The sequence below is a fragment of the Littorina saxatilis genome, linkage group LG6 (assembly GCF_037325665.1).
Source record: "Littorina saxatilis isolate snail1 linkage group LG6, US_GU_Lsax_2.0, whole genome shotgun sequence".
Lineage (NCBI taxonomy): Eukaryota > Metazoa > Mollusca > Gastropoda > Littorinimorpha > Littorinidae > Littorina > Littorina saxatilis.
Window position 1 is genome coordinate 28953831 of NC_090250.1, and position 18344 is coordinate 28972174.

At 41.6% G+C, this 18344-nt stretch overlaps 1 protein-coding gene across 2 annotated transcripts; it reads left to right on the top strand.

Moving 5' to 3' along the window:
- The first annotated feature begins 11405 nt into the window (after positions 1-11405).
- LOC138968942 (serine-rich adhesin for platelets-like) lies at positions 11406-18281 on the top strand. 2 transcript variants are annotated; one of them, XM_070341621.1, is made up of 3 exons: positions 11406-11562; positions 13730-16953; positions 17764-18281. In XM_070341621.1, exon 2 carries the CDS (start codon positions 13907-13909, stop codon positions 16895-16897), a length of 2991 nt encoding a protein of 996 aa, XP_070197722.1. In that variant the 5' UTR covers positions 11406-11562; positions 13730-13906; the 3' UTR covers positions 16898-16953; positions 17764-18281. The 2 variants fall into 2 exon arrangements, with proteins under 2 accessions (XP_070197722.1, XP_070197721.1); XM_070341620.1 differs by having other exon boundaries at positions 11406-11509.
- Positions 18282-18344: the final 63 nt, after the last annotated feature.

Consider the following 18344-nt stretch of genomic DNA (forward strand, 5'->3'; position numbering starts at 1 on the left):
AACATATAATATCTATATGTTTCTGGAATCAGAAACCGACAAGGAATAAGATGACAGTGTTTTTAAATTGATTTGGACAATTTAATTTTGATAATAATTTTTATATATTTAATTTTCAGAGCTTGTTTTTAATCCAAATATAACATATTTATATGTTTTTGGAATCAGCAAATGATGGAAAATAAGATAAACGTAAATTTGGATCGTTTTATAAATTTTTATTTTTTTTTACAATTTTCAGATTTTTAATGACCAAAGTCATTAATTAATTTTTAAGCCACCAAGCTGAAATGCAATACCGAACCCCGGGCTTCGTCGAAGATTCCTTGACAAAAATTTCAACCAATTTGGGCCGATCTTTATGAAATTTGACATGAGAGTTCCTGGGTATGATATCCCCGGAAGTTTTTTCATTTTTTCGATAAATACCTTTGATGACGTCATATCCGGCTTTTTGTAAAAGTTGAGGCGGCACTGTCACACCCTCATTTTTTAATGAAATTGATTGAAATTTTGGCAAAGCAATTTTCGACGAAGCCCGGGGTTTGGTATTGCATTTCAGCTTGGTGGCTTAAAAACTAATGAGTGAGTTTGGTCATTAAAAATCGGAAATTTGTAATCAAAATTATTTTTTTATTAAACGATCCCAAAACAATTTCATCTTATTCTTCGTCATTTTCTGATTCCAAAAACATATACATATGTTATATTTGGATTAAAAACAAGCTCTGAAAATTAAAAATATAAAAATTATGATCAAAATTAAATTTCCGAAATCGTTTTAAAAACTATTTCATCTTATTCCTTGTCGGTTCCTGATTCCCAAAACATATACATATGATATGTTTGGATTAAAAACACGCTCAGAAAGTTAAAACGAAGAGAGGTACAGTAAAGCGTGCTATGAAGCACAGCGCAATCGCTGCCGCGCCAAACAGGCTCGTCACTTTCACTGCCTTTTGCACTAGCGGCGGACTACGTTCAGTTTCATTCTGTGAGTTCCACAGCTTGACTAAATGTAGTAATTTCGCCTTACGCGACTTGTATTTGCTTTTCTCTTTAGTTGCCCTGGCAGAAATTGTGGGGTATTCTTTCTGGTGTAAGGAAGCGTGCACTCTTGTTACCTGTTACAGAACACCATAAACGCCCATTTTAATTACACGTGAATCAGAGTTCACCCAGCAACTGTTCGGTAATTAATACGGATATGCCCAGGCTGTAATGATGGTTAATTGGGTGCACCACGCAGAGTATGTTGTTAATCATAACTGATGACATTAAACTGCGTGAGAGAGACTCATGCGTAAGAGAGAGAGAGAGAGAGAAAGAGAGAGAGAGAGAGAGAGAGAGAGAGAGAGAGAGAGAGAGAGAGAGAGTGAACTCAGAACTCAAAAGTTTAATCGCCAAAAGTTGATAGTTCATTGCGTTGGGGAGGTTCGGGGAGAGGTAAACAATTTCGAAAACAAGAAACGTGTTATTGACGGGCCGCCAAAGCGGCTCGTCTTTAGGCGTCGGGTAAGTAGCTTGCAGGTGGAGAAATTTTTGTTCATGGGGGATTTCTGTGACGTATGTACAGGAAGTCGCCGTTGGTCTCGGCAAAGAAACGACAATGCAGTGTGTGGTCTCGGTGAGACTGAAAGACAGAGAGCTACAGATACACACAGTGATTCAAGGCGCACAACTCTAGTAAAGTTGTCGTAGCACGTCCGTCTATGGCCAAAGTGATCCGGGTTCGATTCCCGGCATGGGCGGTCTATTTTTTTTTTAATTCTTGTTTACTATTGTTTATTATGAACGTTGTAATGTTTTATTTTACTCTAATAATTTTTTTAATTGTGTAAAATAAATTAAAAAAAAATTTTAATTTTTTTTATTTTTTTTAATCCAAGTGATCCGGGTGGAAAGCGATTCGTCTATGGCCAAAGTGATCCGGGTTCGATTCCCGGCAAGGGCGGTCTATTTTTTATTTTTTTTATTTTTTTTATTCTTGTTTACTATTGTTTATTATGAACGTTGTAATGTTTTATTTTACTCTAATAATTTTTTTAATTGTGTAAAATAAATTAAATTTTTTTTTTAAATCCACGTGCACAAGACAAAAACTTTCATACTGGGGGAGCGAGCCAGTCTGAAGAGTACTCGGGTCCAGCGCCAGCGTTTTTTTATAAGAACTTGGAGTGATTGCGAATTTGCGCGTTTCTCGTGAGTGCTTTCGAAGTTTTGTAATTTGATTTTCCCCAGCGAGTGTTCTTTGGAGGGCACTAGACGGTGATTGCTGGTGCATGTTTTTATTTTTGTTTTTCGTTCTTTGTTACCGTTTGTAGTCTGTGGTCAAATACCTCACAATGTGCTCAAACAAATCACAGGCACAGGAAATGAACAAGAAGAAGTGTGTCACAAGAATTTGAATTCTAAGAAAAACATGTGTATGAGTTCATAGACTACCACTGTCGAACCCTTCACTGTACAATGTAAATGAGTACAAAATATAGTCGTCAGTTTGGGAGACATTGTAGAGCACAGGTGAACTTTATCACAAACGGACAACACAAAAAGTACTTTCTTTTCAAACTTGAAAGTTTGTTGTCTATTTTTACCAGGGTCTTTCAAACAAACAATAACATGTGTATTTTTTATGTGAAAAAATTCATCTATTTTAACATTGTTGTACTTAAAATCTTAACATCTGCTAACAATTTAGCGCGCGTGTGTGTGTGTGTGTGTTTGTTTGTTTGTTTAACTTCTTGTTTCTTTGTTTGTTTGTATGTTTGTTTGTTTCTTTTTTCTTTGTTTTTCTGTTTGTTTGGTTTTTGTTTGTTTGTTTCACATGGAATGAAAGAGAGAGGAAGGTGAGAGAGGAGGTGGCGTGAGAAAAGAAAATAGGCAGACGTGCAAGCACTCTGACAAAAAAACAACCTGACTGACATATAGGAAACAAAAGAAAAGAAGTAAGAAAGAATGAAATATTAGCTACAAAAGGACGTCAGTGGGCAGAGGACAAACAATGGCTAAGAATGATGTCACATCCTGGACATTTAATCATCATCATCCGGTTTTCACGCAGCAATGAGACCAACTCAATTTGGTTCAGTAGGACATGTGTAAGCGTTTCCTTGTACCACTTATGACGTCACCACATCATTCGATCAGCAAAGCCACACGAACTACAGCGCGCATCCTGATTATCTTATTTTCGCACGCTCTGAAGAAAGGAACGTAATTTATATCGGCGTGATTGTTGAAATAGGTGTGTAAGTCACTGCAGGCGCGGTGGTATGTGTTACTATAGAGGTTGCGGGGAGGGGGGGGGGGGGGGGACCGAACAAATACTCTGTATCGAACCAAGACTATATAGTCTATAGAATGTTTCAACTTTTTCTCGTCTCAGACTGCCTGTTTGGTGATTTTAGTTCGTCCCCAATGTAACCGTTCCGTGGCGGGCGATGGGTTGGCTTGTAAAAGGGTAGAACGAGTGTTATTTCCGCAGTTTCAGACGTGAACATGACATCAATTTTTTTCCGGTTGCGTAGGCCCTACTGAGTTTTCGGTCGCTTTCTCCTTAACCTCCACATTGTTATGCTAAAATACAGTCATCAGAGCGCCTTTGTCAGAGCCCTTGACACAACAAGAAATACCTTTAAACAAAAGAGGTTGTAAATGTTGGTTTTTTGTTCGTTTCTTTTTTTCCTTCTTCTTTCAAATAAAGCCAAAACGAAGGAAAGAAATGTTGAGTGTGGCTTAAAAACTGGCTGAATACGACTCGACCCTCCTTTCACACCACTAAAAGCTCATTCAATAAAAATTCACCTTTGCGTCGAATTTAAATGCTAATGCAAACATGTTTTTTTTCACAACTTTGTTTTATCCTCTATTGGTATTGCCCTGTATATACGAAAAAAAAACCCACAAAAAATAGAATAAAACGTGCATTTTGAAAACAAGCTGTTGAAATAATTGGGCCCTTGAAAACTAAGTTCACAGCTAAATGTGGTAGACATGGTGAGACATGGGCGTTGAAGGTACATTGGTCCCACGTTTTTGTTATTGTTTTATTTGTTTTCTTTTGTTTTTCTCCCACGTCCTTCTGTTGGTAAACCCGTGGGTGTGAGATACGTTTCTGCGCAGCCGAATTTTTGTTACGCGGACGGTGTCTCATCATCAACAAAAAAGCCACATTTCCGCCTAGTGAATTTAGTTGAGAAATATGCCAGTTTAATATGCGTAAATTCAATTGTTGTTATTGTTGTTGTTGTTGTTGTTGTTGTTGTTGTTGTTGTTGTTGTGATAGTTGTTGTTGTTGAACTGAATAGGAAATTTTTAAAATTTAAATAAAAAGTAAGCGTGTGCGATATGATATTACTTTCACGTGTGTCGTTTAAAAATGAGCTGGCTCTCCTAAGGAAGAAAGCGAACTGTTTCATCCTGTACGTGTCTGTGATGGTTTGCAATACAATGGAGAAATGGTCTTTGAAATGTACGTTTTGCAGTTCAATGGTTTTACACAGAGGCAAAGTCTTTACAAGAACCAAATCCTGAATGCATCTATTCTAGTATATATACGCGGTGCGCTCTCGGGTTGTTTTTGCGCGAAAGGAATCTGGGTTTTGTTTCACTCATAAGTACCTGTTCCGTGTTGAAAAGCGGAACAAACAAACTGCCTTGTGCATGCTCAGCTAAAATTCTAGTTTTGCTGAATGAGTTTTTCTAAGAAATGGAGTTTCAACCACTCAACACTCCAATGTTGTTGAAATAAACACTTCCTCGGGAAATGTGGGTTTCACTGCTCGAAATTCTAATTTTGTTGACGTCAGGAAAACGGCACTTTACTGTATTCAAATATTCATTTGGAGGAGATCAAAGAATTTCCGCCGGGACAGCATAATCTATCCGTTTTTGACAATCTAATTTTGGTGGAATGGTACTTTTGAGAAACTGGATTTTTCGTTTCAATAATATTCAAAGTCCCATTTTGATGTTTTTAGCGGCAGCACAACACTATATTACGAGAAGTCGGGTCACTAAGTAGTATTAGTTATTTCTAATGTGCTGACTGTTAGCAAACGATAACAGACATGTCGAGGAAATTTAATATCCAAATGAGCCTCTGCTATGTTAGCTTTTTTCATTCAGCAGCCGAGATTCGCATGTGTCAAAAGACGCACGTATGCGGATTCGGCGGAAGTGCAAATACTAGCCATAAAATCCTTACGACAAAGACTATGCAGGACTGTGATAAAAAAAAACAAGAGGCGAAGCCTTCGAGGCTCACGTAAGAAATCGACAAACAGTAACACAAACTCAATCACTCCGTCACACATACACACACACACACACACACACACACACACACACACACACACACACACACACACACACACACACACACACACACACAAACACACACACACATACACACACACACACACTCACATAGTAGTCCAGGCATATTAGAGAACAACGTTGAAGTGACAATGACTAGGTTTAAAATGTCCCTTATCAGAAAGTTCAACCTCATTCGTTTGATGTTTATTAAGCACATTTTCATATAAAGTTGGCGCTTCATACGGAAAAATGGCTTTGAAATTGACCCAAATCCTTCTTTGGGCTCTGTAAATGTCGTTTGGGGGTATGGTTGTAAAATGGTATCTACTGGTCACCCCAATGTATAAACTGAAAACTCTTTCTGCACCAGAACACGCAGAAAGGATTGTATCTGCCTGATGTCTGATGCTTTTCAAAATCCCCAACCACTAACACCTTCAAAACGGACTTTAACTGACACTGTTGTTTTTCCCTATATAATCCTTACTATTTTTCCGAGACGTCGTCGTGTTGTGTATTTAGCTTGCCACAACCTCATACATGGTCCTAAAAGTTAAAGTTGAAGAAAATACTAAAGATAAATGAAAAAGCTGACGCAGTGTCATTCGCACCGTGAATCCCCCCATGGGAACATACTAAAGTCTGGTTCCAAATAGGCTCAATTTCCTTCTATTTCTTTGTATTTCTGCCTCGTAGGGGTAGGGGTGTTCAAACCAAAGGCACCTTTAAACCAAAATTCAAATCACACATCTTACAATACTAAGACACTCAGCAGTAAAAGGGTGTCTGCTGGTAAAAAATTCCAAACAATCCTAAAAGTACTTCACTACTAAAAGTGCTTTTAAAAAGAGCCGTTATTTTTCCCTCTATATTCAGTATTGTGTTTTCTGCGAACATGTAGTCTATTTAGATGGTTGTCGTGTGCACTTGAGTTGCTAAAGCGTTTTCAGTTGGGCATATGTCGAAAAGCAAAGAATTAGCCCTTTGAAAACCATCAGAACTGTCACACAAAAATAACATTTACCTATCTCACCAACTGACCAAACATAGGGCTTTTCCTTATGTATTATGTATTGTCGTGTTTTTTGTAGCATACTTGTGAAAACAGCCACCACTGTTGTAAATGATACTTTAAAGAGCATTATTTCATTTTTACAGTTGAAGGACAACCTGGACTGCCGTATATTACAGCTGTTTTACAATCAGCCAAAATTTTCTTAACAAACGTATGTTAAGAACAACTCCCATAGTGAAATTGAAGGAAAACAAATTGAAAATCCCCCTGCCATAGAGGAGCTAAAGAATCAACAATAAACGACTGCATGGATAGCTTGATGCACGAATGCATTGCGGACATGTTTGTCTCCAACCAAGAGAAAGTTCCAAAAAATCCCTTTTGTGCTTCTTATTATACAGTGACGTCAAAGACAGCCTTTTCTGCTGTTCATACATTCAGGGGTTATGGTTACACTAAACGACGTAGTTGTAGCCATACTGCCATCCAGATTTATTTTTTCCTTGCGAGCAGTCACAGGGTGTTTGTGCTGTCTGCCAACCGTTAGATGACCCCGCCCAAGTCTGTTAAGGGACCGTTTGACCGTTATAGAACGCGTCTTTTTGATTTTTTGGCACAGTTGGAAACGGTTGATTTTTATCCCTACCATTGTTTCCAAACATTATATAGGAATGTTTTGTGAACAACGGATAATAGCCGCTACTCGCATGTGTAGCAAAAGTGAGCGTACATACTCACCCTGGTCGTCCAGCCGTTGTCCGTTGCCCGTCTTTATCTGTCTGTACTGAACATTACCTTTGGATATTTCTCCAACGCTATGAAGTGAAGAAACACCAAATGTTGCAAAATGTTGTATGACCCCAAGAGCTCAAAAAAGATACTTGAGAACCTTGACCTTACCTTAAGGTCAAGGTCACAGGGAGAATGAATGTGGTCTAAAAACTGCAAAATTTCACATTGTGCCAGTTTTCTGGAAAACAAATTAAAAACAGCGGGCTTAGTTTTGTATGGTATACAAGAAAAAGAAAGCCTTATCTTCTGATACCATTTTGGTTGACCTCGCTTCAATGTCAAGGTCACAGGAGTCCTTCAAAGTTGAATTGTATACATGTTTTGAAGTGACCTTGACCCTGAACTATGAAAAAAATCTTTCAAACTTCATAATTGTGTGGGGCACATGTTATATACTGATATTGAGCCACATTTAGTCACATATCATCAAGGTCAAGGTCACTTTGCCCCTTATGAAATGTGACTGAAACGGGCAATTGAATCACTAAAAGTGACAATGTCTCTTTGTAGAAAGTGCCAATAAGTATGTTTATGCTTCCTATGTCTTGAATTGATAGCCTTGTGATGTGTGACCTTTGATGATCTTGACCTTGGCCAAAGGTCATGTGTAATTTGGTAGGAAAAATCTGTAAAACAGTTCTAATAGTGTACAATGTCCTTGCCAGCTTCAGTTGTTAGACCTTCACCTTCAAGGTCACCTGAAGGTCAAGGTCACTTTAAGACAAAGGTCAAGCATGAGAGTCGCATGGGCTTTGCTTTGTTAAGATTTTTTACCAAGACACATGGATTTCTTTACCCGGCTTGGTCACATTTTTCATAGGGGTCAATGTGACCTTGACCCTAACGATATGTGACCAGATGTGGCTCACTATGAAATTCTAACAAACGCCCCACTCAGTGTTTAAGTTTGTAAGAGATATCGTCCATAGTAAAGTTAAAGGGGCAAGTTCACATCAAAATATGTCTACAATTCAACTTTGAAGGGCTCCTCTGACCTTGACATTGAAGCGAGGTCAACCAAAATGGTATCAGAAGATAAGGCTTTCTTTTTCTTGTATACCATACAAAACTAAGCCCGCTGTTTTTAATTTGTTTTCCAGAAAACTGGCACAATGTGAAATTTTGCAGTTTTTAGATCACATTCATTCTCCCTGTGACCTTGACCTTAAGGTAAGGTCAAGGTTCTCAAGTATCTTTTTTGAGCTCTTGGGGTCATACAACATTTTGCAACATTTGGTGTTTCTTCACTTCATAGCGTTGGAGAAATATCCAAAGGTAATGTTCAGTACAGACAGATAAAGACGGGCAACGGACAACGGCTGGACGACCAGGGTGAGTATGTACGCTCACTTTTGCTACACATGCGAGTAGCGGCTATTATCCGTTGTTCACAAAACATTCCTATATAATGTTTGGAAACAATGGTAGGGATAAAAATCAACCGTTTCCAACTGTGCCAAAAAATCAAAAAGACGCGTTCTATAACGGTCAAACGGTCCCTTAACAGACTTGGGCGGGGTCATCTAACGGTTGGCAGACAGCACAAACACCCTGTGACTGCTCGCAAGGAAAAAATAAATCTGGATGGCAGTATGGCTACAACTACGTCGTTTAGTGTAACTATAACCCCTGAATGTATGAACAGCAGAAAAGGCTGTCTTTGACGTCACTGTATAATAAGAAGCACAAAAGGGATTTTTTGGAACTTTCTCTTGGTTGGAGACAAACATGTCCGCAATGCATTCGTGCATCAAGCTATCCATGCAGTCGTTTATTGTTGATTCTTTAGCTCCTCTATGGCAGGGGGATTTTCAATTTGTTTTCCTTCAATTTTACTATGGGAGTTGTTCTTAACATACGTTTGTTAAGAAAATTTTGGCTGATTGTAAAACAGCTGTAATATACGGCAGTCCAGGTTGTCCTTCAACTGTAAAAATGAAATAATGCTCTTTAAAGTATCATTTACAACAGTGGTGGCTGTTTTCACAAGTATGCTACAAAAAACACGACAATACATGGAAAAGCCCTATGTTTGGTCAGTTGGTGAGATAGGTAAATGTTATTTTTGTGTGACAGTTCTGATGGTTTTCAAAGGGCTAATTCTTTGCTTTTCGACATATGCCCAACTGAAAACGCTTTAGCAACTCAAGTGCACACGACAACCATCTAAATAGACTACATGTTCGCAGAAAACACAATACTGAATATAGAGGGAAAAATAACGGCTCTTTTTAAAAGCACTTTTAGTAGTGAAGTACTTTTAGGATTGTTTGGAATTTTTTACCAGCAGACACCCTTTTACTGCTGAGTGTCTTAGTATTGTAAGATGTGTGATTTGAATTTTGGTTTAAAGGTGCCTTTGGTTTGAACACCCCTACCCCTACGAGGCAGAAATACAAAGAAATAGAAGGAAATTGAGCCTATTTGGAACCAGACTTTAGTATGTTCCCATGGGGGGATTCACGGTGCGAATGACACTGCGTCAGCTTTTTCATTTATCTTTAGTATTTTCTTCAACTTTAACTTTTAGGACCATGTATGAGGTTGTGGCAAGCTAAATACACAACACGACGACGTCTCGGAAAAATAGTAAGGATTATATAGGGAAAAACAACAGTGTCAGTTAAAGTCCGTTTTGAAGGTGTTAGTGGTTGGGGATTTTGAAAAGCATCAGACATCAGGCAGATACAATCCTTTCTGCGTGTTCTGGTGCAGAAATAGTTTTCAGTTTATACATTGGGGTGACCAGTAGATACCATTTTACAACCATACCCCCAAACGACATTTACAGAGCCCAAAGAAGGATTTGGGTCAATTTCAAAGCCATTTTTCCGTATGAAGCGCCAACTTTATATGAAAATGTGCTTAATAAACATCAAACGAATGAGGTTGAACTTTCTGATAAGGGACATTTTAAACCTAGTCATTGTCACTTCAACGTTCCCTTCACTAAAGTGGCTAAGATGCCTGGACTATAGGTGACACTGTGCAAGAAAGAGAGACACTAGATCTAGATCTCGGTCCGCACAAAATAACAATGACCGAGACGTTCAGTAATTCCTTCGCGTGACGTCTAACCCTCTTACGTCATAATGTGACGTCTTCAAATGACGAATTGTTAAAGTTTCTACCACAGACATACACACGCACACACACACACACACACGCACGCACAGACAGACAAAGTTACGATCGCATAGGCTACACTTACGTGAGCCAAAAACCCGTGTATTAGCCCCGTGCACAGGAGCTTGTATCCAATCGCCGGTCGATCATTATTTACAGTCCACTACTACGACATACTACTACTTAGTATATAGTAGTAGTATGTCGTAGTAGTGGACTGTAAATAATGATCGACCGGCGATTGGATACTATATAGTAGTAGTATGTCGTAGTAGTGGACTGTAAATAATGATCGACCGGCGATTGGATACAAGCTCCTGTGGCCCCGTGCAGAGTTTTATTATTTTAGTGTGACCGAATTCTGACGGAAGGGACTCACCACCGTCGACGACCCACCACTACTTCTATACATGTATCTCTATCCTGTCTCTGGTATTTCGTCTATTTTCATTCGTAACAGGAAGCGTCAGGACGTTGATCCACTCTCTCGCTCAAGGTCGCTAGTTTGTAATACTATAAGTACAGTGACTAATATTGTGTGATGACTTCGTAACATGCGTATCTATGCGTAATACTACAAGTACACAGTGGCTAACATTGTGCACTGACTTCGTAACATGCGTATCTATTCGTAATAATACATGTAGCCTACAGTGACTAACATGTTTGTATTGATCATTGATGTCGTATCATGCGAAATTTATTTTACGAGGGTAAATAAGAGAGAGAGAGAGAGAGAGAGAGAGAGAGAGAGAGAGAGAGAGAGAGAGAGAGAGAGAGAGAGAGAGAGAGAGAGAGAGTGTGTGAAATGTTCTCTCTGTGTGTGTGTGTGTGTGTGTGTGTGTGTGTGTGTGTGTGTGTGTGTGTGTGTGTGTGTCATAGTGTGTGAGAGACTGAGTATGTATGTGAGTGTGCGTGTGTGTGTGTGTGTGTGTGTGTGTGTGTGTGTGTGTGTGTGTGTGAGTGGGTGTGTGTGTGTGTGTGACAGTCTTGATGTATGGTGCAACAAACTCATCTTTAAGTTTAAAGCTCCTGTTGTACATCGGCACACGCGTTCTAATAAGTCAAAACCAAAAATGACGTCATTCAAAGATGACTTGTTTTTTAAACTTATGACGATAATATATCTGATGATTGTCTTCTCCTTCAATAATGGCTTCTTCTATGAGGTGTGCGAAAGCCCCCTACAGAATTTGTGTCTACCGCCCCAAAATATTGTGACAATGGCCTATTCTGGACCATTTTAACAAAAAGGCAAGGAACAATGGACGCTTCATCTGGATGTTTGTCTGTGGAAGAAATCACAGGTTTTCAAAATGTCCTTGGCAAAGTGTCCGTGGAAGTTCAGAGTGTGCTGCTGTGTCAGTGCACAGGCGGAAGGTATCGTTCACTGGACCACCACTATCATAGTAAGATCACCACTATCATAGTATCTTACTATGATAGTGGTGGTCCAGTGAACGATCAAACAATGATAGTGGTGGTCCAGTGAACGATCTTACTATGATAGTGGTGGTCCAGTGAACGATACCTTCCGCCTGTGGTCAGTGGTCCTAATCCTTGAAATGGAAGGATGAAACTGTATGAAAACCATTAATGCAGTATGTGTGTGTGTGTGTGTGTGTGTGTGTGTGTGTGTGTGTGTGTGTGTGTCTGCGAGTAATGCCTGTCAATGTGTGACTGTGCCTCTCTCAGCTCTTCCGTGACGGTGTCCGTTCGTCTTTGTGTTTGTATGATCGATCAACATTGACTGGACAACGCTCACGCAAACATCTCACGATGTACGGTACAATTTATGCATGATAATTTGCTAACGTGTTGTTCTCATTAGAGAGTCCCCATTACGAGTTAATCTGCTTTCACTTTATAATTGTATGTTTCGGTGTTATTAAATGTTGATCCTCCTGATGGTTAATGTCTCCGTAGCCAGTATGCCGGTAATCAACCCTGGCAAGAGTATTTCTATGTCGACGTGCACTCGTAAATATTTATGTTTCATAGATGTGTGTCCCAGAGTCAACTTTGTGCAGACTCTCCTCGGTGTCCGAACACCCCCGTGTGCACGCATGCGCACGATAAAGATCCCAGGGTCACAGCGAAAGCCTCAGGCCTTGGAAACACGAATACATGCATGCAAAAATATGAAGCCCGGGTGTCCGTTCGGCCAACAGCCAAAAAGTAACCATTTCAGCACTGACCCAAGACGACCCAACCCGGTCCCTAGCCCATTTCAGGTCTCCTCTAGCAGCCGGCAGCCAGCTGTCTACATCCCCCCCCCCCCCTCCCCCGCATTTTTATTTTTTATTTTCATACAAAGCGGGTTTTCCCGTGTAACATGCCCATAATGGCTTTGCCGTGAGGGCGTAAAACTTTCATTTTCTCAGACACATTTGCGAAAGGCAGGGCTCCCCAATCGGTGCTCCATGCGCACTTTACACACTACAAGCCGTAAATTCGTACCAGAAACTCGGGGTCCCGAGACGTATTAAACGTGAAAAGAGCTGGTGACGGGACGCACTACATTTCTGTCATCATGCGTAGGCTACTGTCGGTAGTATTTTAAGACTGCAATGCATAATATGCTAAATGTTAGCATCAAAGCACGGTTCGAAATAGAAGGAAAAAAAGCGGAAAGGAGGCTGCTGCCGATACAGATATACGTCACGCTCATAAGATCATTAATTGCCTATGTAATTTTTTGATGTTTTGAGAAAAACACAAACAAACTTCTTTGGATTCTGAACAATCTGCCTATCAAATGTTAGTTAAAAGTTGCAAACTGCCTACCTCGAGCGGTGACAGCTGGATAAACGTGAGATAAAGAGCTGACAGCAACATTTTCAATCAGCAAAACTGCATAACAACCCACAAAGAGCTTTTGCATACCTTCACATTCTCAAAACAAGTCTTCCTGTATCAAAGAAAAATTGCCAAACTCAAGAAACGAGATCGGCAGTTTTGCTTACGTTGCCGTGGCAATGGTTTCCGACGGTCTGAGAGTGTGTACTCTCTAACACATGATAGATACCCTTCCAGTAGCTTCCCCTTGTAGTTTCACTACAGAAATGCCTAACACTGAGATAGGTGTTTTTCTTATGAGCGTGACGTATAGCTGTACCCGTCTAAGTTCATTGATCATTAGCACACAAGCACGAATGGCGGGCTACTTCGGCGCTGAACGAACACAGTGCCACAAATGGCGTCAAGTGAAGCGATGGAGGGGGAACCACACCGCTACCAAAATGTTGACAAAAGATGTGTGCTCGAGGGAGGAGATGGACGGGCGGATAGACAGATAGTTTGACAAACTGAGACGCGGACGGTTACAAACTGACATACTTAGATTTTTTCGAAAACGTTTAAAAAATTAAACCAGTTGAACTTTTCGTAAGACTTTCACACATTCTCATTTATTTGGATACTATTGAATAAACATGTTCGTGGAACCCAGTAACACTGCAGTATATTATTCAGGTGACAGGAGCGGTAGATGGAGTCCAAGAAGGGCAAGGATGAAGACCCGAAGCAAGTGACAAAATAAATCCGCAGGACAAAGCGATGATCGCCAAAGGTCACGGACAGTCGCACAGATTTGCAGTGGGCCTTCCACAGATTCTGTCCTAAAACATCCAAAACGCACTGTTAGAGAGAATGAAACGCGTGCATAAAGAGGCGCCAAAAGACGCGACATTTGACGGGAACTCTAGCAGGGACGCACGGAAGAACAAAAGTATAGATGCACACGAGGCTACCAACGATGCACCCAAGAAAAACACGACCACCGACGCACGCAAGCACACTTCTACCTCTTACGCACACGAGAACGCAACCAGCGACACTCGAAAAGGCGCTTCATTCGGCCCGCAAACGGGCACACTCCAGCGGCCTGGGAGAGTCGCGTCCGCCGGGCAGATGCAGGGGAAATCCTTGATCCAAACCGTGTTGAATAGCGTCCTGGCGAGAAGCAACTCAATGAGCTGCAGCTTGTGCAGCAGCAGCATCTCGGAGGAGGTCAGCAAAGTTGGCGAAGAGGCCGACGACGAACACGAGGAGAGCTCGGTCATGAGTCGCCAGGTCGCCAAACGCAAGGTGCTCAAGCACCACGCGTCGCCTCGATTGGATGACTGCGACTCCTCCGACGAGAAGATTGACACATCTAAGGGGACCGTCTTTGCTGGGAAGCTGAGGTACCCCCGGACACCCAGGCCCAAATCCCCCCACAGCGGCAGCTCCATGAACGTAAAGAATGGATGTTTAAAATCGGAGTCGTCTCTAGGAACTGTCACCACCATGGATTCTACCACAGATGCCCAGGCTTCTTCCAAAACAAAGCAGAAACATTTTGACCGCTCTGCAAACGCAAAGCAGGAGTTCTCTGAAGTGGAGACCAATAACGAAACCAGCTTCTGCAGCAATTCTGGAACTGCCAAGCAGAAATTGTCTGATGAAGGGAAGAATACAAAGGAGGACCATTTGGGGCACAAAGCTGGCCAGACACAGGAAAACATTCAGAGCCATCGTTTTCACAATGGCTCTGTATCTGACTGCTTGCAAACCAATGTGCTTAAAAGCTGTAGCTCTGCTCACAATAACGGTCTGGACGGTTCAGAAAACATCCATAAATCGCGCAGGGAATCCACAAAGACATTGGGTGATACCAAGACAGAAAAGACACATACATCTTCTAATAGCAGTGGCATGGTGGAGACCGCCGAGGGGTACTATGATGAAATTTGCACGGAAGGCCACATCAGCATTAAGACCACAAAAGCCTGCCCTTCAGCAACAAGTGCTGGCCAGAGGGATCAAAACGCCACATGTTTTATTCCAAGTTGCTGTCACTTAGAGAGTGATGAATTATCAACAATGAACTGCAACTTGGAGGGGGGCTGTCCTGACTCTTGTTCTGCGGTACAACGAGTAAAGGAAGGAACTCTATTGCCCAACCACGATAAAAAAGGCAGAAGAAACACGAAGGATATCAAGAGTCAAGGACTTGCCCGTCCTCAGCAAACCGATTTGCAGGCCACCTTCGAAAGAATTAGAAAAAATGCCTCCAATTGCACCATTCCTGGTATACGCGACTTTAAGGGTGTTGGCATATCGCCCACTTGTATTAAAATCAGGACAAAAGTCAACCCGTACCCAGAAGCCTCAGACAGGAAGAGAAAAGGGTTACATTCAGATCCCCACAGTCTGAGAAAGTACATTTCCGACGACCATGACATAACATCAGAAGAGATATCCTCAACTACTTTAATCAACGAAAGAGACCCTATTCTACACAGCACTCTAGGCAAAGCCAGTTACAGCATGCCGAGTGTTTTACTCTCACCCAACAACTCGAGGCCAAGCAAAAGAGAGACAACCTTCAGCCAAGGTCCTCTTCCTCATCTCACCAATCGAGAGGATCCTCTGGCCTATTCTTATGAAGAATATGCCAGTATAGGCGATAGTCTTAATAAAAGCATGTACAACGGAACCGAAAATCAACCCGTCAGCAAACTTACAAGATGCTTAACGGAATCTGAAGAGGTTGGGCTAAATAATCGTAGAGTTAGATTTTCAAATGAATCTGTGGACAAGTACGGTTTTGCCAATTCACACGACAACTCGAGGCCAAGCAAAAGAGAGACAACCTGCAGCCAAGGTCCTCTTCCTCATCTCACCAAAAGAGACGATCCTCTGGCCTTATCTTCTGAAGAATACGCCAGTATAGGCGATAGTCTTGACAATAAAGGATTATACAACGTTACCGAAAATCAACCCGACACCAAACTTACAAGACGCTCAACGGAATCTGAAGAGGTTGGACTGAAGAATCGTAGAGTTAGATTTTCAGATGAGTCTGTGGACAAGCACGGTCTTGCCAAATTAGTACTACCTCAAACGATCTCACAAGACGCTGGTGAAGCTGGGCCTACAATGAATCGCAGAAGAGCAAAAAAGTCCATCATTAAGAATAAGCATGCCAGGAACCATCCGCCAAACCCTGCGGCGTATAGCATACGGGTGGGCGCTCTCAACAACAGTCACCAGCTTTTTCCTACTTTGAACAATAATGACAACCCACAACAAAACCAACAGTTCCCAGAAGGCCCAGGACCACCCAATAGAGGGAGCGTCCCAAACGACGAATACAAGGTTGGAAGCAACGGGAAAGTGCACCAGAAGAGCTTGGACAGCATGCATAACAGCCTGCAAGGTGACCTCTACCACAGGAGACTCGCGGGAATGCACGGATCGTTGTCAACCTTGAACGAGAGTCTCGCAAAACAGAACATATCCTACCTACACAAAATGCACATGGACAGGCGAGGCGGGCGTGTGCTGGGTCGCAAGATACTCCTGACACCAGGAGACATGGCTTCGCGGATGGTGTGTTCAGACAAGGAGCTTGTTCCTCCTGATTTCATGCCAGACTTGGAGTATCCACCAATGTTTAGGGAAGCAGATCTCGGTGAAGGACCACAACTTCCTAAAACAGAGGGACATGATGACATTTCACAAGCCGATGGCCAGTGCAAGGGCACGAAAGACAACGTTACAATGAACGATAGCAAAATAGAAAAACTACCACCGCTTCAAAGAACTGGAAGATATTGTACGATCGCTGAACTTGTCTTACAACTGCAGACATGAACGAATAGAAAAGGACTCTGACATCTGTAAAGTCTAAACCTTCGACTTCACACTAGGTACGATGACAGGGGAGCTTCACGAGCTTGGGGAGTGACGGGCGTGTTTTATGCTCTGATTTCTTTTTACCTTTTACCTCTGTGTGTGTGTGTGTGTGTGTGTGTGTGTGTGTGTGTGTGTGTGTGTGTGTGCGTTTTTGTGTGCGTGCGTGCGGCGAGCGTGCGTGAGTGTGTCAGTGCGTCTATTTGGGTGTGCCGCTGGATGTGTCTGTTTCGGCCCCTGCCTTTTCCGTATTTGTGCATGTGTCTTCATCGGTGACACTGACAGTGACGTTGTGGTTGAATGACAAACGGGCGCTGTGGCGGGGTGGTAAGACGTCGGCCTCTTAATCGGAAGGTCGAGGGTTCGAATCCCGGCCGAATCCAAGCACAAGACCAAGTGCGCACGAAAAAGATCCTGTAATCCATGTCAGAGTTCGGTGGGTTATAGAAACACAAAAATACCCAGCATGCTTCCTCCGAAAGCGGCGTATGGCTGCCTTAAATGGCGGGGTAAAAACAGTCATACACGTAAAATTCCACTCGTGCAAAAACACGAGTGTACGTGGGAGTTTCAGCCCACGAACGCAGAAGAAGAAGAAGAAGAAGAAGATTGAATGACAGACACACATTGAGAAACGACAGACAATCATTGAGAAATTACAGACAATCACAGTGAGTTCATCGTTAACGTTCAAAAGCACCATTAACCAGAACGTCTTTCTGGGTATTTAAAGCCCTTCGTGCAAATGCATGACTATTGCACACCTGTTCTTTCTTGCTCTTATTCTTTTAATAATGAAGAAAACAAAACGTTGGTTGTCTTTTCAGGGCTGATCAGAATCAGAGGGAAGTTGGTGAACATCTTGGCAAGACTGAGAACAGCAGAGGCGACCAATGAAGGCCATTTAGTAACATTAACAGCCATTTGACATCGTGACTGAATGCGCCAATACCACGTTTTCGTCATAAATTAGTAGAATTGTTATAACTGTTGTATTAAAAATACTCCAAGCATCAAAGAGTGCGGTGACAAAAAGTGCGATTCAGTATTCAGGACAAAACTGACGGCAGTTTAATCTGAGAGGGAACAAAATCTTATTTTTACAAAGCATTAACTGTTGATAAAGATACGAGTTTACAGTGAATAAATCCTGGAGCCACAATAATATCTTCATTGATATACACCTGATTGGCTTTAAATTTGACTTTATCAAACGCGTACTATAATACGTTTGTAGGCTTCCTTACAATAATTAGGTTAGAAGGAGCCAGGAGTAAGTATTTAAATCATGCCCATGCAAAGAATGACTGTACTTCAATTAAATAAAAATATGATACTTATTTCACGTGCTCTGTACGATGCGTGTTTTCATTCAATATTGTCCCTCAAACCTTTGCATGAATGAGAT